Genomic DNA, 24,669 nt, shown 5'->3' on the forward strand with positions numbered 1-24,669 from the left:
TCCAGCACACTGCCCCATATAGTAATTTCCCGCACACTGCCCCATATAGTAATTTCCCCCACACTGCCCCATATAGTAATTTCCCCCACACTGCCCCATATAGTAATTTCCCCCACACTGCCCCATATAGTAATTTCCCCCACACTGCCCCATATAGTAATAACCCCACACACTGCCCCCCGTTAAGTAATTTGCCCCAACACTGCCCCCCATTAAGTAATTTGCCCCGACATTGCCATCCATTAAGTAATTTGCCCCCCACACTACCTCCACAGTATTAATTCCCTCCATGGTGGTAATTTGCCCCCACCGTATTAATTGTCCCCCACAGTATTAATTTCCCCCAAACTAGTAATTTGCCCCCACGTAGTAGTTTGCCCCCCAATGTCCCTTCAGTAATGTCCCCCAAAGTTGGCAGTTGGCACACAAAAAATAAAAGCTAATACTTACCTGTGTCCCAGTTGGCGCCCACTCGTAGATGGTGCAGGCGCGCTGCGCACACACGTCAGTGTGTGGCGTCCGGGCGCAGGAGCGGCGATGTCAACACACCCGCCTGCGCCGGGATTTTACTACCGTTTACGCTTTAGGCCTACTAGGCCTGAAGCCTAGGGCGGTGATCGGCGGAGGGCGGCAAGTAACTATGTGCTCCCGTGCCCCGCCGTAGTTTGTGGGCGTTTGGGTCGGCGTTGCGCCCCCCAGAGATGCCGGGTTCGGGGGTACAGACCCAAAGGCCCCAATTATAATCCGCCACTGGCTGGCAGGGCAGGGAACTATGTGCTCCTGTGCCCAGCCGTAGTTTGTGGGCGTTGGGCCCCCCAGAGATGCCAGGCTCGGGGCTACAGACCCAAACGACCCAATTATAATCCACCACTGCTGATTACCCAGAATTTTTATATATTAACAATGCCTACAATTATAGATAAGATTATATACAGTGAGCGGGGCCCGTGTAGTAGAATACAGTCACTGCACGGGCCCCGCTGTCATTATAAAAGCAGATGCCGGCCCCCAGCCCCTCCTCCCTCTCAGCTGATACACCCGCCGCGCGGCATCACGGCGCGATGTATCAATTATAATTCTGGAACATGTTTTCTTATGACCCTGTGTTGTGCCATTCTTCTGCTATTTTTGCTGGAAGTTTATGGATAAAGGTACAGATGGGAGTTAAAAGTTGAACAGGAGTGGGGGTGTCCCTGCACAGTCTAGTACTATCCAATCAGCTCTGCCGGTGTCAGCCTGTGCATGGACACCCCCTCAAATGGTGACTCCCATATGTACCTTTGACAGGCCTTCATCAGGTCCCAGACTGTCATTGTAGCCCCCTCCTACTGCATAACTACACAGATGCTGCGATTGCTATTGACCGCGGCACCTGAGGGTTCACTGCATCCCCATCATTGTGGCTGGATGCCAGCTCCATATATTCTCTCAGCCACAATGATGTGCAGGTACGTCATTGTGGCTGAAGCGGTTAATGTGAATATTTATGCAAAAAACATGTGGAATCACACAGGATTATTGATAACAGTATTGCTGGGATCAGCTAATATGGATTTTATATACAGTATGGTACAGAACTACTTAAAGGGTATGTTCATCTTCACAATTATGTCCATTAACACAATTTATTTTTATTCTCTCAATACACTGAAAATGAAACAACTTTGCAAGCCCTATCATTTTGTTTCTACAGCTCCTTTGAAGGTCATGTGTCTCCATGATAACTGAAAGTGTTATGTTTCTCAGTAGAGATGATGATTTACTAAATCTCAATCAATTCAGTGATGGTGAGAGTGGGGTGCAAAATATAAATATCTCCCCATTCTTTACTCTTAGATTCCCAGGTGACAGACCCTAGAACTGTCACTGGTTGGTGGCAGTATTAGCACCGATTAAGCAGTAGCATGAAGGAAGCCAGGGGTCATCACAAATATAGTAGTCAGAATGCATAAAACCAGAAAACAAGGCAAGACTGTAGTCACGAATGAAGCCAAGGGTCAACACACGAAGTCAAGGAGTCAAGTTTAGAGTCAAACAATAATCTCAAAAGATAGTGGTAGGTTGTGGTGGCTCACTAGCAAGTAGTTAAGGTATGGTGCTGCAAGCTCATATAGAGGGAATCACCCCACCCTCTCTTAAAAGGCAAATGTAGTAATAGAGTAATGAGCGAGCACTCATACACTTGGCAACCAGATTGACATGTGCAGAAAATATTTATTAAATCCCCATAAAATACAAGTAATAAAATTTTTAAGAACAATGTAGCAATAATATACAACATTACAGTCACATATATTATGGTAGATATGATCGACACTATATTCATATGACTCAATAGTGTCGATAAATTCAATAATATATATCACACCAAAAAACTTCAAGTATATGCTGTGATTTGGGAAGAGGGGGTATTATCTTCTGGCACGCTATCCCAATTTGGAAAACTGAATGTCACTGAAAATGTTGTAGGTGTATTCACTGGGAGCGAAACATGTTCATAAAGTGTCCACAGGAATCCTGATAATGTGAAAAGTCTCTTATAGCATATACTTTTAAAGTCGATATGAGCTTTGAATTGAAGAAAACTTTAAATTGATATTTGGCTTACCGTCTGCTGTCTCCCTATTGCTTCAATGGAGCTTTAAATATTTGCCGGGTTATTCAGTCGCTCCATACAGCAAGCTGGTTTAAATTTTGCGGGAGTTCCAAAGATCGCAGGAGTTGCCACTCTGTTCCGCAATTTCCTTTGGTGCAGTTTTTGACGATAAGAATAGTTAATCCTTTACTGTAGAAATTTTCTTCTGTATGGCCATACAGTATTATCGGAGGCTTTTCAATGCAGGTACATCACTTGTTTCACCATACGCGTTACGGGTAGATTCACTCTCCCTTCCTCAGTGGCAGGCAGACACTTGACCACTGAAGAAGGGAGAGTGAATCTACCCGTAACGCGTATGGTGAAACAAGTGATGTACCTGCATTGAAAAGCCTCCGATAATACTGTATGGCCATACAGAAGAAAATTTCTACAGTAAAGGATTAACTATTCTTATCGTCGAAAGCTGCACCAAAGGAAATTGCGGAACAGAATGGCAACTCCTGCGATCTTTGGAACTCCCGCAAAATTTAAACCAGCTTGCTGTATGGAGCGACTGAAGAAGCCGGCAAATATTTAAAGCTCCATTGAAGCAATAGGGAGACAGCAGACGGTAAGCCAAATATCGATTTAAAGTTTTCTTCAATTGAAAGCTCATATTGACTTTAAAAGTATATGCTATAAGAGACTTTTCACATTATCAGGATTCCTGTGGACACTTTATGAACATGTTTCGCTCCCAGTGAATACACCTACAACATTTTCAGTGACATTCAGTTTTCCAAATTGGGATAGAGTGCCAGAAGATAATACCCCCTCTTCCCAAATCACAGCATATACTTGAAGTTTTTTGGTGTGATATATACTATTGAATTTATCGACACTATTGAGTCATATGAATATAGTGTCGATCATATCTACCATAATATATGTGACTGTAATGTTGTAAATTATTGCTACATTGTTCTTATAAATTTTATTACTTGTATTTTATGGGGATTTAATAAATATTTTCTGCACATGTCAATCTGGTTGCCAAGTGTATGAGTGCTCGCTCATTACTCTATTACTACAATAATCTCAAAAGGTGTATATATGAGTACTGGATAAATTAAAATATAACTTTTAATGTGGGTATCTAAAATAAAGAGATATTGAAACAAACAAAATAGTTTCCCTTATTGGTAGCAACGATAAAGGATAAATTATACAATAATACTTAGGTGCACAGCGGCACCTCCCTGGGACCAGACAAAAGGGTCAAGGGTCAGTGGGACACTATATTGATAAGATAGCGTCTATAAATTGGGGCAGTGGGCACTATACTAATGTGGTAGTGTCCACAACACTAGCTCTATAGGAGGCCTTTGATGCCAACTCCCTTAGCTAACGGCTATAGAAGGCATACGAGCTCAGAGTCACAATACACAAGAATAGGAGTCAACCAAAAGTTAACGCCCTAATCTTTAGGAAAGGTAGGCCAATTTCCCTTTAAATAGACCACCAGGAGGAAGAAAGCAGTGACAGGATTCAGCATAGCTGCAGCTCTGGACAGGATTGGAGGAGGAAGCACCCAGTTGTCTACGAACCAGTTGCAGTTGTGAGCTGGAGCTGTGCTCATTGGCAAGGACTTGTAATAGGAGCCGGGCTAGGTGAGTTACAGGCAGCTAATACATTCTGTGTAGTGAAATCCTGCAGTCTTGCAGTCTCGCAGTCTCAAACTTCCTCCATTTGTCCCCTAATTGTTGCTAATGTCCATTGGCAAGATAGCCAGAGGCACTGTAGATGGCAGACAGGAGGGAGCATGACTGCAGGACCAAACTGTACAAAGTTTATCTGTTATGCATAGTCTGAATAGGAGTTGTAGAAATATAATGGTAGGACATTTTTCATTGCTACTTCAAAGATACTTAATTTTATATGCAAGTAGAAATGTATTTATTTTTTGCAAAGTTGGACAAAATCTTTAAAGAGATGGCCCCAGAAGCTCTTCTGTTTGCTGTCTGATAATTGTGGCCTTATTTTTGCTTGAGCAAACTCTCTTGGGTTCTCGCAGATGCTAACCACCATCAGTATGGTCTGAACAGATGCAATCGTATGTCATGGCCTGGCTATTTCTGATGTGACTACGCCTTGATTAACATCATAAAACACGGAACTTCTACCATCAGTGATCTGCATATGTCAGAAAGCAGGAAACACATACTCTATCTACCAGGCGTCCATTCTGCACCCTTGTGACACAAGGAGACATTGCTATGACATCAGTGTTCTCCTAAGCAAACGCCACATCTCGTATGGGGAGCTAAGTCCTGTCACTATAGGAGGACACACAGGATCGGCTCTATCATAAGGCAGCCCAAGCGGCTGCTTGAGGGCGCAGAGAAGGGGGGCGGCAAACAATTAACTTACATTTATCTCGCTGAGCCTGTTTGCCAAGCATGGATATGAATCATGAGGGGCAGAAATGTGAAATATTGGTGGGGGGGGGGGGGGGGGATAAGAAATGGACATGAATCATGAAGGGCGGAAATGTGAAATGATGGGGGGGGGGGGAGAAATGGATATGAATCATGAGGGGCAGAAATGTGAAATGATGGGGGTGGTGCAAGAAATGGACATGAATCATGAGGGGCAGAAATGTGAAATGATGGGGGGGGGGGGGGGAATGGACATGAATCATGAGGGACAGAAATGTGAAATGATGGGGGGGGGCAAAAAGTAGATTCGCTTGTGTTGACAAAAATCCTTGCACCGGCCCTGAGGACACAGCCCCATCTGTTTAATGACAGTATATTAATAGATGCAATCTGCCATTACATGTGGGATGTGTTTTCGTACCACTAAAAGCAGAGTAATGAGATGAGATGTAAACATACATGGAGTTCACCATTGGGCATCATCACAGAAAATAGGTAGAGCCTGTAATAAAAACATCTGTATACATCCATTCGGTAGTTCTATCCAAATGAGCAGTAAAAACAACCAATGTCCTCAAGTTAGATTTTATACTTATGACTGACCTTCAAATATTTCATAGGCCTGGACTCGTAGGTTAAGCCCAGGTTGTGCTCTGTTACCATGTCACTGTGCTTCTTTGTCATTAGACTGATCCAGTTGTAAATCTGAAGTAAAAAGAAAACATTTCTGCAAGTTAGCAAGTAAATTGCACTTACAGTATCTCATAAAAGTGAGTACACCCCTCACATTTTTGAAAATTCTTTATTATATCTTTTCATGGGACAACACTGAAGATCTGACACTGAGATACAATGTAAAGTAGTCAGTGCACAGCTTGTATAACCATGTAAATTTGGTGTGTCCTCAAAATAACCAAATTGTGCCCAATTACCCATTTTCCCTCCCCGGTGTCATGTGACTCGTTAGGCTACTCTCACACTTGCGTTTGGTGCGGATCCATCATGGATCTGCACAGACGGATCTGTTCAGATAATACAACCGTCTGCATCAGCTCAAAACTGATCCGTTTGTATTATCTGTAACATAGCCAAGACGGATCTGTCTTGAACACCATTGAAAGTCAATGGAGGACAGATCTCTTTTCTATTGTGTCATATTGTGTCATAGAAAACTGATCCGTCCCCATAGACTTACATTGTGTGCCAGAACGTGTTTGCCGTGCAAGCAGCATTTTGGTGTCCGCCTTCAGAGCGGAATGGAGACAGAAAGGAGGCAAACTGATGCATTCTGAGCGGATCTTTTTCCATTCAGAATGAATTGGGTCAAAACTGATCCGTTTTGGACCGCTTCTGAGACCCCTGAACGGATCACACAAATGGAAAGCCAAAACGCGAGTGTGAAAGTAGCCTTAGTGTTACAAGGTCTCAGGTGTGAATGGGGAGCAGGTGTATCTAATTTAGTGTTATCGCTCTCACACTCTCTCATACTGGTCACTGGAAGTTTAGCATGGCATCTCATGGCAAGGAACTGTCTGAAGATCGGAAAAAAAGAATTGTAGCTCTACATAAAGATGACTTGGCTATAAGAAGTTTGCCAACAAACTAAAACTGAGCTGCAGCCCGGTGACCAAGACCATACAGCGGTTTAACAAGACAGGTTCCACTCAGAACAGGTCTCGCCATGGTCGACCAAAGAAGCTTAGTGCACATGCTCAGCGTCATATCCAGAGGTTGTCTTTTCAAAATAGATGTATGAGTGCTGCTAGCATTGCTGCAGAGGTTAAAGAGGTGGTGGATCAGCCTGTTAGTGCTCAGACAATACACCGCACTCTGCATCAAATTGGTCTGCATGATTGTCACCTCAGAAAGAAGCCTCTTCTAAAGATGATGCACAAGAAAGCCTGCAAACCATACAAGTAGACTAAGGGCATGGATTATTGGAACCATGTCCTGTGGTCTGATGAGACCAAGATAAACTTAATTGGCTCAGATGTAGTGTTGATCGAGCACCAAAGTGCTTGGGTGCTCGAGTAGAACACCTTGGGATGCTCGGGTGCTCTACCGAGCACCGGAGCACAATGGGAGTCAGTGGGGGAACCCGAGTATTAAACCAGGCACCCCCTGCTCTGAATAGGTCAGAAATTGATGGAAACACTACTGAAATGGTTCGGGAACAGCATGGGGAGGATGTCTGGATGCATTTTGGACTCCCAGGTCGCTGCTGGGAACGATGTTGTCCGAGTAGTAGGCCAATTTTACAGACTAACAATAATATGCACAAAATCGAAGATAAAATCAATTTTAGAGGAAAAAATTTTAGGAAACATTCTTTCCTGTTTATTTACTTGTATATAAAGTGCAAGTTCTGCCAAAAATTGCAAGGAAGAGGCACTCCGATACAACCTGCATATCACATAAAGGAGGGCCTCATTCACATTGTGGTACAATTGTTCAGGTAGTGGGACTCTTACACTATACACTTATAAAGTCTTGCACTAAGTGAAAGGGCTGCCAAAAATTACAAGGAACCGGCACTCCAATACAGGGCATCATACACACCCTTGAAAAATTATGATTGCTGGCCTGCTGGTGACCCTCAAAAACATTAGGAGCAAGGGCCTGCTGGTGACCCTCTAAAAGGCGAGGGCCTGCTGCTGAGCTGACCATTGAAAAAATTGTGGTTTAGGGTCTGCTGGTGCGCTGACTCTCTAAAACATTAGGGGGCGAGAGCCTGCTGCTGATCTGACCATGGAAAAAATGATGGTTGCGGGCTTGCTGCTGAGCTGACCATCGAAAAAATTATGGTTGAGGGTCTGCTGCTGAGCCCACTCTCTAAAACATTAGGGGCGAGTGTCTGCTGCTGATCTGACCATCGAAAAAATTATGGTTGAGGTCCTGCTGCTGAGCTGAACATCGAAAAAATTATGGTTGAGGGCCTGCTGCTGAGTTGACTATTAACAAAATATGGTTGAGGGCCTGCTGCTGAGGTGACCATCGAAAGATTTATGGTTGAGCGCCTGCTGCTGAGCTGACCCTCTAAAATATTAGGGGCTAGGGCCTGCTGCTGAGCTGACCATCAAAAAAATATGGTTGAGGGCCTGCTGCTGAGGTGACCATCGAAAAAATTATGGTTGATGGGTCTGCTGCTGTTCTGACCATGGAAAACATTATAGTTGAGGGCCTGCTGCTGATCTGACCATGAAAAACATTATGGTTGAGGGCCTGCTGTTGAGCTGACCATCGAAAAAATTATGGTTGAGGACCTGCTGCTGAGCTGACCCTCTAAAACATTAGGAGTGAGGGCAGCCAAATAAGCATGTTGATATGATGGAGGAGGAGGATGAGAAAAGTAAGATTGAACCATATACAGTCCCTGACAAAAGTCTTGTCGCTTCTCTATTTTGTAGAAACTCCTGCTATTAACCTGACTTTTAATTAATCAATTGGTGTTAGAAATAGCTCATATGGAAAGCTAAAGCCCTCCCAAATGATGTTTAATGCACTGAAATAAATTAGTTTCACTGAAAAAAGATTTATCATTTAATCAAGACAGAAAGGTAAAATTTTGGCAAGACTAAAGTTTTGTAGCCTATACAGAAATTGAACAACTTTACTGCAAATCCCAAAATATGTCAGCAAATTAAGTAGTGGTGCTGTGAGAGCCAAATTTTATATCTTGTATGACTTCCATGAGTTTGAAGAACAGCATCCATGCTGTTTGGCAAGGATTCATACAATTTAATGATGAAGTCATTAGGAATAGCAAAGAAAACAGTCTTGCATGCCTCTCAGAGTTCATCAATATTCTTTGGTTTCGTCTTCCATGCTTCCTCTTTCATCCTACACCACATATGCTCAATGATGTTCATGTCTGGTGACTGGGCTGGCCAATCCTGGAGCATCTTGATCTTCTTCGCCTTAAGGAACTTTGATGTGGAGATGGAAGTATGCGATGGAGCACGATCCTGCTGCAGAATTTGGCCTTTTTTAAGGTTGGGAATATAAGAGGTAGCTAAGATTTCTTGGTATTTTTGACTATTGATGTTGCCTTCCACCCTGCAGATCCCTCGCACACCCCCATACTGGATGTAACCCCAGACCATGATTTTGCCTCCACCAAACTTCACTGTTTTCTGGGTAAATCTTGGCTCCATGCGGGTTCCAGTAGGTCTCCTGCAATATTTGCAGCGACTGAGGTGTAATTCAACAGAAGATTTATCTGAAAAATCCACCCTCTGCCACTTTTCCAGCATCCATCCTTTTAGCAGGCTGTGGCCCTTGGCAAATGCCACACGGTTTTTCAATTGTCTTTTGTTTAGTGCTGGCTTATGGGCACTGATCCGACCATGGAGGCCATTTCGAGACAGAATCCGGCAAACTGTTCTGGTTGACACAGGGACTTCAGGTGACCAGGTCTCATGGAGCTCTGCTGCAGTGGAAAATGGGCTGGCCTTGGATTTTCGAGCCAACAAACGGTCCTCTCGAGCAGTTGTCTTGCAGGGTCAGCCTGACCTGGCCTTGTCCAAAACGTCTCCAGTCTTTTCAAATCTTTTTTTTATCCTCTAAACTTGACGCTGAGACACATTGAAGGTGTCTGCCACATCAGCAGTGGATCTGGTCTTCAGCCTCTTGATAATCAACACTTTAGTCTCCGGGTGAATCTTAGTGGCAGGTCTAGTCGCAGTTGATGTGAAGGTCTAGTGTACTGGGGTTCTTTTTATACACACCTGAGACCTAATTGATCCATTATTAGTCACAGGTGAAGCTCATATGACAAGGCGACAACACTTATGTCTTGGCAAAAATTGACTCAATGGGCTTTACCGAGCTGTGAATATTAGAATACTTTTTGTCAGTTTTGTTTTGCACTGAAACATTATTACAAAAGCTGTTGGGATTAAAATGACCCATTTCTTGTAACAAAATCTTGATTAGAAATATATTTTAGCGGCACTTCAGGTCAATTTGTACACAAGCGACAAGACTTTTGTCAGGGACTGTACCTGTTTTTGTGGTGGAAGGGGTGCATGGGAATACAATGTATTCAATACACCATAAAAACCACATTTAAAGTGCCTTTATGTTCAGACGCTTTTCTCTGGTGGAGTAGAGAAGTCAGGGGCAATCCAGGCCTTATTCATTTTGATAAGAGTCAACCTGTCAGCATTTTCAGTTGACAGTCGGATGCGCTTATCAGTTATTATGCACCCAGCAGCACTAAATGCTCTCTCTGACAAAACGCTGGCGGGAGGGAAGACCAGCACCTCCAGGGCATAGAACGCCAGTTTGTGCCACGTGTCCAGCTTGGACACCCAATAGTTATAAGGCACAAAGGGATCATTGAGGATGCTGACACGGTCTGCAACATACTCCCTTACCATCTTCCAAAACTTTTCTCTCCTTGTGACACTAGGCCACGCATCAGGGTAAGGTTGCTGGCGGGGTGTCATGAAACTGTCCCAGGCCTTGCAGAGTGTTGCCTTGCCTCCGTTGGAACTGCTGTGTGTTCCCCTCATCTTCCCTTCTCGGCTGCCCAAGGAACTACATACTCTGCTGCAAACGTTGTAAGCTGGAAATTTTGGGATCAATTTTTCAACAAGGACCTTCTCGTATTGCACCATTTTGCTAGTCCTCTCCACCACAGGAATGAGAGATGAGGAGTTCTCTTTGTAGCGGGGGTTGAGAAGGGTGAACAACCAGTAATTGGTGTTGGCTAAAATGCATATAACGCGAGGGTCACGGGAAAGGCAGCATAACATAAAGTCAACCATGTGTGCCAGAGTCCTAACAGACAAGACTTCGCTGTCTTCATCAGGAGACTTTTAATCTCCTGATCCTCTTCCTCCTCTTCAGCCCATCCACGCTGAACAGATGGAATAAACCTTCTGTGGGTACTACCCTCTGTAGCGGAGGCAACCGTCTCCTGCTCCTCCTCCTCCGCCTCATCATCCAATTTGCAATGAGAAGACAAACAGAGGGTGGTCTGGCTATCACCTTGTGTACTTTCTTCCCCCATTTCCACCTCTTCCACATGCAAGAGTCCTCCTTCATTGTGAGCAGCGAGCATTTCAGTGGGATGGTTAATCTGATAATAGCGGCATCGCCACTCACCATCTGTGTTGATACTTCAAAGTTGTGTAAAACCTCACAGAAGTAAGACATACATGACCACTCGTTGCTTCTGAAGAGCGGATGCTGACTGGAAAGGCGACAACCATGTTGCAGCTGGTATTCCACTACTGCCCTCTGCTGCTCACAAAGCCTGGCCAACATGTGGAACGTGGAGTTCCAACACATGCTCACGTCGCACAACAGTCGGTGAGCTGGTAATTGCAAGCGCTGCTGCAGCATTGCCAGGCCGGCAGCAGCTGTAGATGACTTTCGGAAATGGGTACACATGTGGCGCACCTTCACCAGTAGCTCAGGCAAATTGGGGTAGGTTTTGAGAATTTGCCTGAGCTAAGTTGAAAACGTGGGCTAGGCATGATATCTGTGTGATCTTGCCAAGCTCCAAAGCCGCCACCAGGTTAAGGCCATTATCATCCACAGCTTAGTCTGGTCTCTTATACCCTGCCAAAGCTCTGTGGCGGTGTGCTGCTTGTCACCTAAGCAGATCAGCTTAAGCGCGGCCTGTTGACGCTTCCCCACTGCAGTGCTACACTGCTTCCAGCTACTGACTGATGGCTAAATGATGAGAATTTAGAAGTGGAAGTGGAGAAGGAGGTGGAGGAGGAGAAGGGGGGGGAGGAGTTTGCAGCCACTATTGTAGGTGGTGGCGAAATCCTGATTGAAGTAGGGCCTGCAATTCTTGGCGTTGGTAGCACCTGTGCAATCCCAGGGTACGACTCGCTCCCAGCCTCCACAACTTTCACCCAGTGTGCCGTCAGGGAAATGTAGCGTCCCTGGCCACAAGCACTTGTTCATGTGTCAGTCGTTAAGTGAACCTTCCCAATAACTGCGTTGGTCAGGGCACGGGTGATGTTACGGGACACATGCTGGTGTAAGGTGGGGAAGGCACACCGGGAAAAATAGTGGCGGCTGGGGACTGAGTAACGAGGGACCGCCGCTGCCATCAGGCTGTGGAAAGCCTTAGTGTCCACAAGCCTAAATGGCAACATTTCCAGGGCCAGCAATTTGGAAAGGTGCACATTTAGTGCTATGGTCTGTGGGTGGGTTGCTGGGTATTTGCGCTTTCGTTCTAAGGGCTGGACATCTGTACGCTGCGCTGGGACACAGAAGTGGATGTGCTTGCGAAGGTACAGGTGCAGGGTGAGAGGCATCCAGGCCTGCGTCTTGGACAGGGGATTGGCCAGCATGTAACACAGGGGAAGATGAGGCAGTGGTGTGACCTGCAGACACTGATTGTGGACCCAGGTGTTCAGTCCACTTATTATGGTGCTTTGATGCCATGTGGGGGATCATGCTGGTGGTGGTGAGGTTGCTAGTGTTTACACCCCTGCTCATTTTGGTACAGCACAGGTTGCAAATGACAATTCTTTCATTATCCGCACTTTCCTCAAAAAAGCAAGGGAGATTGGCACAGGGGGGTGCTCCGGGGAACAGTTGCGGGCCTGTTTTGTGTGGCCCACCTTCTATCTTTTGCCACCCCACTCCCTCCTCCAGCCTGTTGCGGTGCTGCAGATCCCTCCCCCTCGGTACTGCTGTTCTCGCTCGGCTTGCTACCTTCCTAGGTTGGGTCAGTGATTTCATCATCCACAACATTCTCTTCCACTACCTCTGATCTTCCTCCTGACTTGTTGACCTAACAACAACCTCACTTATTGACAACTGTGTCTCATCCTCATGATCCACCTCATCCTCATCATCCACCTCAAGAGTTTGGGCGTCATTGTACACGATCTTCTCATGTCCCTCTTCAGGCGGGCTTGGCGAGAGGCCCAAATCAAGGAATGGCAATGAAAAGAGCTCCTCGGAATATCCAAGTGTGGAATCACTTGTTTGGCAAGACTTGTTTGGTGGGTGAGGATTTTGTTGACCAGACTCTTGGCTACTGAGACTGGACTATGTGGAAGACAGGGTGGTGCTTAACTGACTGGAAGCATTATCTGCTGCAATCCAACCGACCACCTTGTCACACTGATCTGACTTTGAGAGTGGTGTCCTGCGCTGCCCTGCAAACTGGGACATTAAGCTAGGTATCGTGGATGAGTGTGCTTATTGTGCCCAGGGCCACGGCCTCTGCGTGTACCATCAGCAGCACGGCCACTTCCCTGTCCCTTACTGCTCACCTTCTGCATATTAAATGGTATATATGCTTGCAAGTATGTCACATGTATACTAGCTCAGGTTTTATAAGTGTATGCGTAAATAAATTAAAATGAATGTCACTGATATTTAAGATGCGCAAACGTTATACAGGAAATGTAGTGCAGGTAATGTTGCTGCTGTCACCAGCGGCTTATAAAAAATTACAGGGAATGTCACAGCTATTTTGGATGCGCAAACGTTATGCAGGAAATGTAGCACAGGTAATGTCGCTGTTGTAACCAGCGGCTAAAAAAATTACAGGGAATGTCACAGCTATTTGGGATGCGCAAACGTTATACAGGAGATGTAGCGCAGGTAATGTAACTGTCCGCAGCGGACTCCATCTACAGAAAAAGTACACTGGATGTCACAGATATTTTTAGGATGCGCAAACATTATACAGGAGATGTAGCGCAGGTAATGTCACTGTCTGCAGCGGACACCGTCTACAGAAAATGTGCACTGGATATCACAGATATTTTTAGGCTGCGTACACGTCACACAGGAGATGTAGCGCAGAAAATGTCTCTGTCTGCAGAGGCAAAACAATTGCAAGCTATTTAGCGCAGGTTGCACTAAAAATATATATTGCTGCCAGATACAAGAATAGTCCTTAAAAGGACTTTTGGATCTCTAATAGCAATCAATTTAGCACAGGTTGCGTTAAAAATATATATTGCTGCCAGACCAAACAATAGTCTTTAAATGGACTTTTGGGTCTCTAACACCAATCTTGCCTAACAAAAATATAAAATTAAATTCCCTACACTATCTGCCCCTTCTACAGCACAGCTCTCCCTGACTGGCTGAACCACATGTCATCGGGTGCTTTATAGCACCCGATGACACGTTTTGCCCAGCCAATCACTGTAATGCCAGTAACCAACATGTCTACGGCATTACAGTCAGTGGCAGTACTTGCCTGCACGTTTATTGGCTGCGTAGCGCTCTAGCATAGGGCTCGAGCACACGTGATATTCGGCAGAACATCGCGATGTGCTCGAGCCGAACTGGTGTTTGGCCGGGCATGCTTAATCAAAACTACTCAGATAGTTTCAAGCGTGTGTGGTGGCAACCAGATGAGTTGTACAAAGACAAGTGTGTTTTGCCTATAGTCAAGCATGGTGGTGAAAGTGTCATGGTTTGGGGCTGCATGAGTGCTGCCAGCTGTGGGAAGCTACAGTCAGTTCATTAAGGTAACCATGAATTCCAGCATATACTGTGACATACTGAAGCAGGGCATGGTCCACCCACTTCAGAAAATGGGCTACAGGGCAGTATTCCAACATAATAATGACCCCAAACACACCTCCAAGACGACCACTGCATTGCTAAAGAAACTGAGGGTAAAGGTGCTGGACTGGCCAAGCATGTCTCCAGACCTAAACCCTATTGAGCATCTTAGGGGCATCCTCAAATGGAAGCTGGAGGATCGCAAGGTCTCTAATATCTACCAGCTCTGTGATGTCGTCATGGAGGAGTGGAAGAGAATTCCAGTGGCAAACTGAGACGCTCTAGTGAACTCCATGCCCAACAAAGTTAAGGCAGTGCTGGAAAATAATGGTGGCCACACAAAATATTGACACTTTGGGCACAATTTGGCCATTTTTACTTAGGGGTGTATTCACTTTTGTTGCCAGCAGTTTAGATATTAATGGCTGTGTGTTGAGTTATTTTGAGGGCACACCAAATTTACACTGTTATACAATCTGTACACTGATGACTTTACAATGTATCAAAGTGTCATATCTTCAGTGTTGTCCCATGAAAAGATACAATAAAATATTCGCTAAAATGTGAGGGGTGTAATCACTTTTGTTAGATACAATATATAGGATAAATGCATTTTCCTACTGATTCTAAATATTTTTGGAGAATTTAAATTCATGCAAAAGGGGGTCCACAAAATTAGAGTCCCATCCTTTCCTGAAGTTTGAAATCCTGGCATTCTGTAAATGTTCATATAAGCCAGTGAAGCCAGAACTTTTGATGTGGTGGTACTGGCCAAAAATATTTATCAATCTTGTGGGACTGAAGTCTTGTTTCTTGTAATGTTCTGACCAAGGGGTTGTGCAGTCATATAAAACTACATAGATATAACTATGTTTCCATAAACCAATTCACGTACCAATAATAAAGTATTTCCAGTTTGGGCTCCAACTCCCCTTTCTGACCCCTAATCACGTGACGACAAAAATCCATAGTACACATATGTGGCATGACGCTCTGTCTGACGATCACATGGCTTTAATTTCTGTTAATCACCTGCTAATTTGAGTGCAGGCACTGTGCAGTCAATAGCATTCCACATTCTAGGCATTTTTTGTAAGTGAATTGTTTTAGGGAAACATAATTATGTCTATGTAGTTTTATATAGTTTTATATGCCCAACCTCTTTAAAGATATAAAAAATTATCTTCCTGGGCTCTCTGACAGTGACATGATGTTCAGTTGAAAACTATGGTGGAACAGGGAGTTACCATTATCCTGCCTCACCATTCACTACTATACATGGTCATCTTTAACATCACAGGGGTAGGGTGACACACAGCACAGCAAAATAGAGGGGAGAGAGAAAAAGATATCAGAAATGCTCTCCCCTCTCCTCTGCCAGACTTGTTACTGTTGAAGAACCTCCTTGGTCACTTGGTTTGTGATTTGTATTTGTTTAGAGGGCCTGGTCTAGGGTATGTATTTATTCAGGGTTTTTGTCTGTATTTTGAAGCACTGCCTTGGGATCTCTAAATTTTTAGATTTGTTCTATTTATATTTATATCCAGGGGTTTAAATGTATTCAGAGTTCTGTATTTGATTAAAGGGCCTTCTGGGAATGCATCAAAATGGCCACTGACAACTTGTCCTGGAATGTGACTAGGACAGCCTTAACTTATACAGTTGCTTAGGGTGGTGTTGGGGCAGGGCACGGCTATACTGTTCTCTTGTTTTAGGGCTGAAGTCATTGCAGAGTGATGAGGTGTGCTGTCAGACTGTTCAGCTTGGCAGCATATCTCATGAACGATCACTCTAGTCCTCTACAATAGGTTGTGCTGGAGTGATCGCACATGAGATAAGCTGTCAAGCTGAGAAACCTGACAGCACACCTCATCACTGTGCAGTGACTTCAGCACCAGGGCGCAGTATAGCAAGCGCCCACCACTGCCCCATAAGCAGCTGTAGAAGTGGAGGGAATGTGTTGCCGTCACATTCTAGACTGGAGACCATTTTAATACATTTCTGAAGGAACCCTTTAAAGTGTCTCATCCAGGGTCTGTAATTATTTAGGGGGTCTGTATTTAGGGGTATATACAGTTGCAAGTAAAAGTATGTGAACCCTTTGAAATGATATGCATTTCTGCACAAATTGGTCATAAAATGTGATCTGATCTTCATCTAAGTCACAACAATAGACAATCACAGTCTGCTTAAACTAATAACACACAAATAATTAAATGTTACCATGTTTTTATTGAACACACCATGTAAACATTCAAAGTGCGGGTGGAAAAAGTATGTGAACCCTTGGATTTAATAACTGGTTGAAACTCCTTTGGCAGCAATAACTTCAACCAAAAGTTTCCTGTAGTTGCAGATCAGACGTGCACAACGGTCAGGAGTAATACTTGACCATTCCTCTTTACAGAACTGTTTCCGTTGCGCAATATTCTTGGGATGTCTGGTGTGAATCGTTTTCTTGAGGTCATGCCGCAGCATCTCAATCGGGTTGAGGTCAGGACTCTGACTGGGCCACTCCAGAAGGTGTATTTTCTCCTGTTTAAGCCATTCTGTTGTTGATTTACTTCTATGTTTTGGGTCGTTGTCCTGTTGTCCTGTTGCAACACTCATCTTCTGTTGAGCTTCAGCTGGTGGACAGATGGCCTTAAGTTCTCCTGCAAAATGTCTTGATAAACTTGGGAATTCATTTTTCCTTCGATAATAGCAATCTGTCCAGGCCCTGACGGAGCAAAGCTGCCCCAAACCATGATGCCCCCACCACCATACTTTACAGTTGGGATGAGGTTTCGATGTTGGAGTGCTGTGCCTCTTTTTCTCCACACATAGTGTTGTGTGTTTCTTCCAAACAACTCAACTTTGGTTTCATCTGTCCACAGAATATTTTGCCAGTACTGCTGTGGAACATCTAGATGCTCTTGTGCAAACTGTAAATGTGCAGCAATGTTTTTTTTGGACAGCAGTGGCTTCCTCTCTGGTATCCTCTTATAAAAATCCATTGTTGTTTAGTGTTTTACATATTGTAGATTCACTAACAGGGATGTTAGCATATGCCAGAGACTTTTGTAAGTCTTTAGCTGACACTCTAGGATTCTTCTTCACCTCATTTAGCAGTCTTATCTGTGCTCTTGCAGTCATCTTTACAGGACTGTCACTCCTAGGGAGAGTAGAGGCAGTGCTGAACTTTCTCCATTTATAGACAATTTGTCTTACCGTTGGCTGATGAACAGCAAGGCTTTTGGAGATACTTTTATAACCCTTTCCAGCGTTATGCAAGTCAACAATTCTTAATCGTAGGTCTTTTGAGAGCTCTTTTATGCGAGGCATCATTCACATCAGGCAATGCTTCTTGTGAAAAGCAAACCCAGAACTGGTGTGTGTTTTTATAGGGCAGGACAGCTGTAACCAACACCTCCAATCTCATCTCATTGATTGGACTCCAGTTGGCTGACACCTCACTCCAATTAGCTCTTGGAGATGTCATTAGTCTAGGGGTTCCCATACTTTTTCCACCTGCACTGTGAATGTTTACATGGTGTGTTCAATAAAAACATGGTAACATTTAATTCTTTGTGTGTTATTAGTTTAAGCAGACTGTGATTGTCTATTGTTGTGACTAAGGGCTCTTTCACACCTTCGTTATAGTCTTCCGGCATAGAGTTCCGTCGTCGGGGCTCTATGCCGGAAGAATCCTGATCAGGATTATCCTAATGCATTCTGAATGGAGTGAAATCCGTTCAGGATGCATCAGGATGTCTTCAGTTCTGGAACGGAACGTTTTTTGGCCGGAGAAAATACCGCAGCATGCTGCGCTTTTTGCTCCGGCCCAAAAAACTGAAGACTTGCCGCAAGGCCGGATCCGGAATGAATGCCCATTGAAAGGCATTGATCCGGATCCGGCCTTAAGCTAAACATCGTTTCGGCGCATTGCCGGATACGACGTTTAGCTTTTTTAGAGTGGTTACCATGGCTGCCGGGACGCTAAAGTCCTGGCAGCCATGGTAAAGTGTAGCGGAGAGCGGGGGAGCAGCATACTTACCATCCGTGCGGCTCCCGGGGCGCTCCAGAGTGACGTCAGGGCGCCCCAGGCGCATGGATGACGTGATCGCATGGCACGTCATCCATGCGCCTGGGGCGCTCTGATGTCATTCTGGAGCGCCCCGGGAGCCGCATGGACTGTAAGTATACCGCTCCCCTGCTCCCCGCTCCTACTATGGCAACCAGGACTTTAATAGCGTCCTGGCTGCCATAGTAACACTGAAAGCATTTTGAAGACGGATCCGTCTTCAAATGCTTTCAGTACACTTGCGTTTTTCCGGATCCGGCGTGTAATTCCGGCAAGTGAAGTACACGCCGGATCCGGACAACGCAAGTGTGAAAGAGGCCTTAAATGAAGATCACATTTTAGGACCAATTTGTGCAGAAATCCATATCATTCCAAAGGGTTCACATACTTTTTCTTGCAACTGTATATTTTATTTAGGTCTACTCTGAGTTCACCTCACAGTTCAATAATGTTCCTATATAAACTCTTTTGCACTTTTTGGGGGAGTTGTGTAAAATAATTTGCATACAAATGTTAAATCATTGTTTATATGCGTTCAAATGCAAATGATGTGTTTCATATTTAAAACTGGCTGTTGTACTTTCATTATGACAGCTGCCTTGTGCCCTAAAGTGATTAGTAATGTTATTGAAGAGGGCTGTCTGTCTGACTCTTTGCCCCTTGCCCTTCACGCCAATAGAATTGGGGGCTAGCTATTGCAGTAAACAGCCAGCTACCTTTACGCATGTCACTAGTCACAAGCCAGCACAGATGGGGGAAACTTACTTTCTGTGTCATAATGAACCTTGACATGGAGTGCACTGGCCATGACAGTGATCATAATGGAAGTGTAATAGTAAGTTTTATCAACTTGAATTTCAGACACATTTAAACAATTCCTCACTGTCTGGACAACAACTTTATGTGACTTTGAAGACCTATGAAGATAATTAAAAATGTTCATGGGGGATATCATATTCTTTTGCACCGGGTCTACCAATGTGGAAAAATGGCTCTGGTTCTGACATGTCTAAATGCAGTGGAGAACCCCTTTAACGTAGAAGTAGATCTAAATTTTCATTAACTATAGAATAGTTTAACAATTTTATTAAAGTCATAACAAATATTTTAAAAAGTGAAATAGGAGGCATTTCTTAAGACCAACATTTGCCATGCCAGTCTTAATCTATCCCCATTGGTGTCTGATGCACTGCAATTATTAAGAGGTGCATGCGGCGCATCTGTGCAGGTCTGATTGCCAGAACCAAAATCTAAGCCAGCAAGGGATTGTTTTTTCTTGCTTCATGGGTTCTAATATGCTAGGGGCACAAAAATTTAGTAAATGGTTATCTTACGTCTTCCATTGGATGATATTTTGTATAGTCATAATCCGAGATAGATCGCTGCCTTCTGGGTCTAGTTTCCTCTGGATTCCCCATTAGCTGAGATAAGTTGTCAACCAGAATTCTGTAAAGAAAAGCAAGACCACTGTAAAGAAAAGCAAGACGTCACTGGCTCTGCGGTAAACAGCGAGAAGACCGCAGCACTACTGCCAGCACCACTGCCTTCTCAAACAGCTGATCGGCAGGGGTCCCGGGTGTCGGACCCCCGCTGATCAGATGCTGATGATCTATCCAGAGGATAGATCATCAGTTTAAACAACCTGAAGAACCCCTTTAAGTATGACAACTCATGATTCTAAATTCCTCAGTCTCTAATCAAATCACAAGTCATAAAGAGGAAGAGATTTCATAAACCCATAATGGTTCCTCAGTTGACTGTACGTGCCATCCCCTGCTCTCTGGCTATACATAGACAAGTACCCACAACCAGCATTTGTATACAAGGTAATTCCCTCAGTGACTGTTACTTCTGAATTGCTTTATCACTACCCCTAATATGAGAGGCAGCACCACTTCACTACCGGTTATTGTAATGCAGTTGAAGATCTGACAAGTAAATTGAAACTAATGAAATAAATGTTTATATCTCTCCAGTAACAGGAGCACTTGGGAAAGGCTTTTAGTAGCTGTAAATTTAACCATTTCACACCAACAGCTCATTTATCCTTGCTGCACAACATGAACATTTATGCCATGAGGCAAAAGCAGTTAATTTTTGTTTTAATTTGCACAATAATTCCGCTCATAAATGCAACCCAGAAACTGAAGAGTAGAAATGTATTATTATTAAAATGAGCAGTGCTTGTTAAATGGAAAATGCTTCATCTAACATAAGCTGTCCCCTGATATTTCATATAATGTGCGCAGCGAAATATCGCTGTGTTAAAGGAAGATCCTAGCCTGCCTCTTGGCTCTCTGTTTAAAATGAGGATGTCTCATTCAGATAAATCTTTTACATCTCATTTATCACGGTTTCTACTAAGAGACGAGCCATTTATTTTCATGAGCTTTTCTAAGTACGTCCTTTATATAGCAATTCTGTCATTTCCTAACAATTTATTATAAAATACACTGAGTGGCTACTGTATCACATAGTTCTTACTAAAATGGATTTGTTCTTCAATTGCACTTGGAATATTTTTTGGGGGACGGGACTGACGTAGTGGGCTGTTGAAAGTGCTGCATAGGAATGTTGCAGATGCCTTGATGTCCCCTAAGTGTAAATTATCTGTAGTTGGAACTCTAAACAGTTGCGTCTTTTTCATCCCATAATACTCATGAGTTACGGGATTAAGGAGACTTCTGCAATAAACATATATAACTGACATGTTCCTGGATCCATTCCTGGGATTTCTAGCCTGTGGTACTGAACAGTGTCTGGCAGAAAAGCCCATAGTATTCCCTGAAAAAAGTTTAAAAATCCTGCTTAGAGATTAACAAATCAGTTCTACTGATTCAGAATTTGTCTCTAATTTCCACTGAATATGAGATGTGCAAGCAAGTTGTCCTTCCAAAAGGACAAGATTACCATAACAAGGAGAAAATTGCCCTGGTTAGCTGAGTGGCCATGGGGGTACTCTTTCTCATTAGGAAGACAACCTACTATGCATAAGGAGTACTGTAGTCCAGCCAACATACTGTATATACAAATTAGCATATCTTACATTTGTTGGCATCAATTAGGCTTAGTGTCTTGTTTTTTGTTTTTGTTCTTTGGAAGGAAAGCTAACTTGCGTTCATATAAATTTCTTGGAAAAATCTAATGGACAGTAGCACAACTGGGAAGTCCTATGTCTCTCAAGGAAGAGGTTGTGAGTTCACATCCCTCTGTTAACAGTTTAAAAGTAGAGAAAGAGAAAAAAATTAAATATACAGGGGTATCCTCATACACTGTCAGAATGCTAACAGTGTTTTCGGATACCCTCAAGGATGAATCTGTATATGGAAATAGCCATATATGGAGTTAGGCAGGGGTCTCCTAAGCAGAGCAGGAGTGGATAACATGTTCTCAGTAAAACTGAGAACATCTGCCGATGGCGTCCCTTCTACTTGCTGGAGTGATGCGCCCCATGCAGTCGCATCCCTCTCCCAGCTCTAGAAATGGACCTGCTCACTATAAGATCCAGAACAGAATGAATTGAGCATTGCTATATAAAGGACGTACCCCAGAAACATGAATGCCAGAAAATTCCTCATAAAATCATCTTCTGATATCTAAATAATTTGCAGATGTTAGCTGATGTAAAACAGGGACCACAGCACTTTGCTGTGCTTTTCGAAGATGCCTAACACTACACTCACAATAAAGCCCCATACATGGGGATGTTTTGCTAACACTCATACTCATGCCCATGCAACTTTAATGTCTGTAGTTAGATGACCGTAATCTCTTCTGATTCCACAATAGACATACAGTACATGTTTGGCTGGGCTGACTACAGTATGTATGTGTTTTCAATGGGTAGAATAAAGTATGTCACTGGTAAATACTTCTGGTGGTGTCTTATCTCCTGAAAAGGATCAGGCTTTGAAATTTAGATGATCTTGGTGGTTAGTCGGAACCTCAACTATTGATACCAAACAGAAAATTGACATTGTTATGTCCCTATTGAGGAAGGATCCGCAACATTGGGCCTTTAATCTCCCGGCAGGAGATCCCGCGTTTCGCTCAGTAGAGACCATCTGTCACGGAAGGTGTACAGAAAACTAGAAGACACAAAATGAAGATCCGACTGACTGGATCCAAAACTAAACTGAACCAAAGGGAGAGCCCTGCAACAGACCTGGCTCTCTCCCTAACTGCTCAGCCTATGCAAAAATCTCAATGGTAGATGATTGCATATCCTCGTTCCTCGACTGTATAACACCTGAACACCCTATAATAGTGAGGGGACACGACCACCGGCTCCCTACACTTGATACGGAGGAAGTCAGGGTCTCCTGGGATCCAGCAAACAGGAAAACACAAATGAATGAACAAAACTTATCTGTAGAAGACTCAGTAGTAGCATCCAGCATGCACACACTCCAGGAAGTTGTATAAACCGCAAAGTGATGCAGTATGGGAAGGGATTTAAAGGGATGCAATCAGTGCAACTACATGACAGCTGAGAGAGGTTAACGAGATGAGAAAACGAAAGCTAAACAAAAGGAACCTCAAGGAGGAGGTTCTAAAGAACGTCTGTCAGAGCTTCTCAGATGTCTGGTGGTGACACCATCATACTGCTGAGACCCAGATGGAATACCTCCAACAAGGACGACGCCCAGCGGAGGAATTTGCTAGAGAATTCCGTCGCTGGGCCACTTTTACCAACTGGGGAGATGCCGCTCTCCGGCACCGGTTCCGGTTGCGACTATCTGACCCTGTCAGAGACTTGTTGTTACCTTTACCATCCCCACCATCACTAGATGTGGCAATCCAGCAGGCAATCTACACTGATCGTCAAATTCGGGAACGTCGTCTGGAGCGGGCTTCTCGCCCAGCCTCATCCAGTCCATCTCCAAAACCCAGTAAACCGGCTGAGGAACCCATGGAACTGAGGTCCTCTCGTCTTGCCCCTACAGAGAGGGCTCATTGCCAAAACGAGGGTCTTTGCCTATATTGTGGAGGAGTTGGTCACCAGCTAAAGAGATGCCCATTACTCCTGCCGGGGAATTACAAAGCCTAGTGGGGATAGAGGAGAACCCAATAGGTGCTCTGCTGCCTCATCTTACAAACCGGATTCCAAAAAAGTTGGGACACTAAACAAATTGTGAATAAAAACTGAATGCAATGATGTGGAGATGGCAAATGTCAATATTTTATTTGTAATAGAACGTAGATGACAGATCAAACGTTTAATCTGAGTAAATGTATCATTTTAAGGGAAAAATGCGTTGATTCAAATTTTCACGGTGTCAACAAATCCCCAAAAAGTTGGGACAAGTAGCAATAAGAGGCTGGAAAAAGTAAATTTGAGCATAACGAAGAGCTGGAAGACCAATTAACAATAATTAGGTCAATTGGCAACATGATTGGGTATAAAAAGAGCTTCTCAGAGTGGCAGTGTCTCTCAGAAGCCAAGATGGGTAGAGGATCACCAATTCCCACAATGTTGCGTAGAAAGATAGTGGAGCAATATCAGAAAGGTGTTACCCAGTGAAAAATTGCAAAGACTTTGCATCTATCATCATCAACTGTGCATAACATCATCCGAAGATTCAGAGAATCTGGAACAATCTCTGTGCGTAAGGGTCAAGGCCGTAAAACCATACTGGATGCCAGTGATCTCCGGGCCTTTAAACGACACTGCACCACAAACAGGAATGCTACTGTAAAGGAAATCACAGAATGGGCTCAGGAATACCTCCAGAAACCATTGTCAGTGAACACAATCCACCGTGCCATCCGCCGTTACCAGCTGAAACTCTACAGTGCAAAGAAGAAGCCATTTCTAAGCAAGATCCACAAGCTCAGGCGTTTTCACTGGGCCAGGGATCATTTAAAATGGAGTGTGGCAAAATGGAAGACTGTTCTGTGGTCAGACGAGTCACGATTCAAAGTTCTTTTTGGAAATCTGGGACGCCATGTCATCCGGACCAAAGAGGACAAGGACAACCCAAGTTGTTATCAACGCTCAGTTCAGAAGCCTGCATCTCTGATGGTATGGGGTTGCATGAGTGCGTGTGGCATGGGCAGCTTGCATGTCTGGAAAGGCAACATCAATG

The 24,669-nt window shown here is 44.0% G+C and overlaps 1 protein-coding gene across 3 annotated transcripts in view; it reads right to left on the reverse strand.

Moving 5' to 3' along the window:
- CPO (carboxypeptidase O) overlaps positions 1–24,669 on the reverse strand; it is a 224,946-nt gene that overhangs the window by 148,148 nt on the left and 52,129 nt on the right. For all 3 annotated transcript variants that reach the window (XM_044304955.1, XM_044304954.1, XM_044304953.1), the window contains 2 exons: positions 19,915–20,026; positions 5,620–5,721 (listed from right to left, as the gene is read on the reverse strand). In XM_044304955.1, coding sequence (XP_044160890.1) covers positions 5,620–5,721; positions 19,915–20,026 — 214 coding nt within the window. The remainder of the gene's footprint in view (positions 1–5,619; positions 5,722–19,914; positions 20,027–24,669) is intronic.

This window comes from Bufo gargarizans, chromosome 8 (genome assembly GCF_014858855.1).
Source record: "Bufo gargarizans isolate SCDJY-AF-19 chromosome 8, ASM1485885v1, whole genome shotgun sequence".
NCBI lineage: Eukaryota > Metazoa > Chordata > Amphibia > Anura > Bufonidae > Bufo > Bufo gargarizans.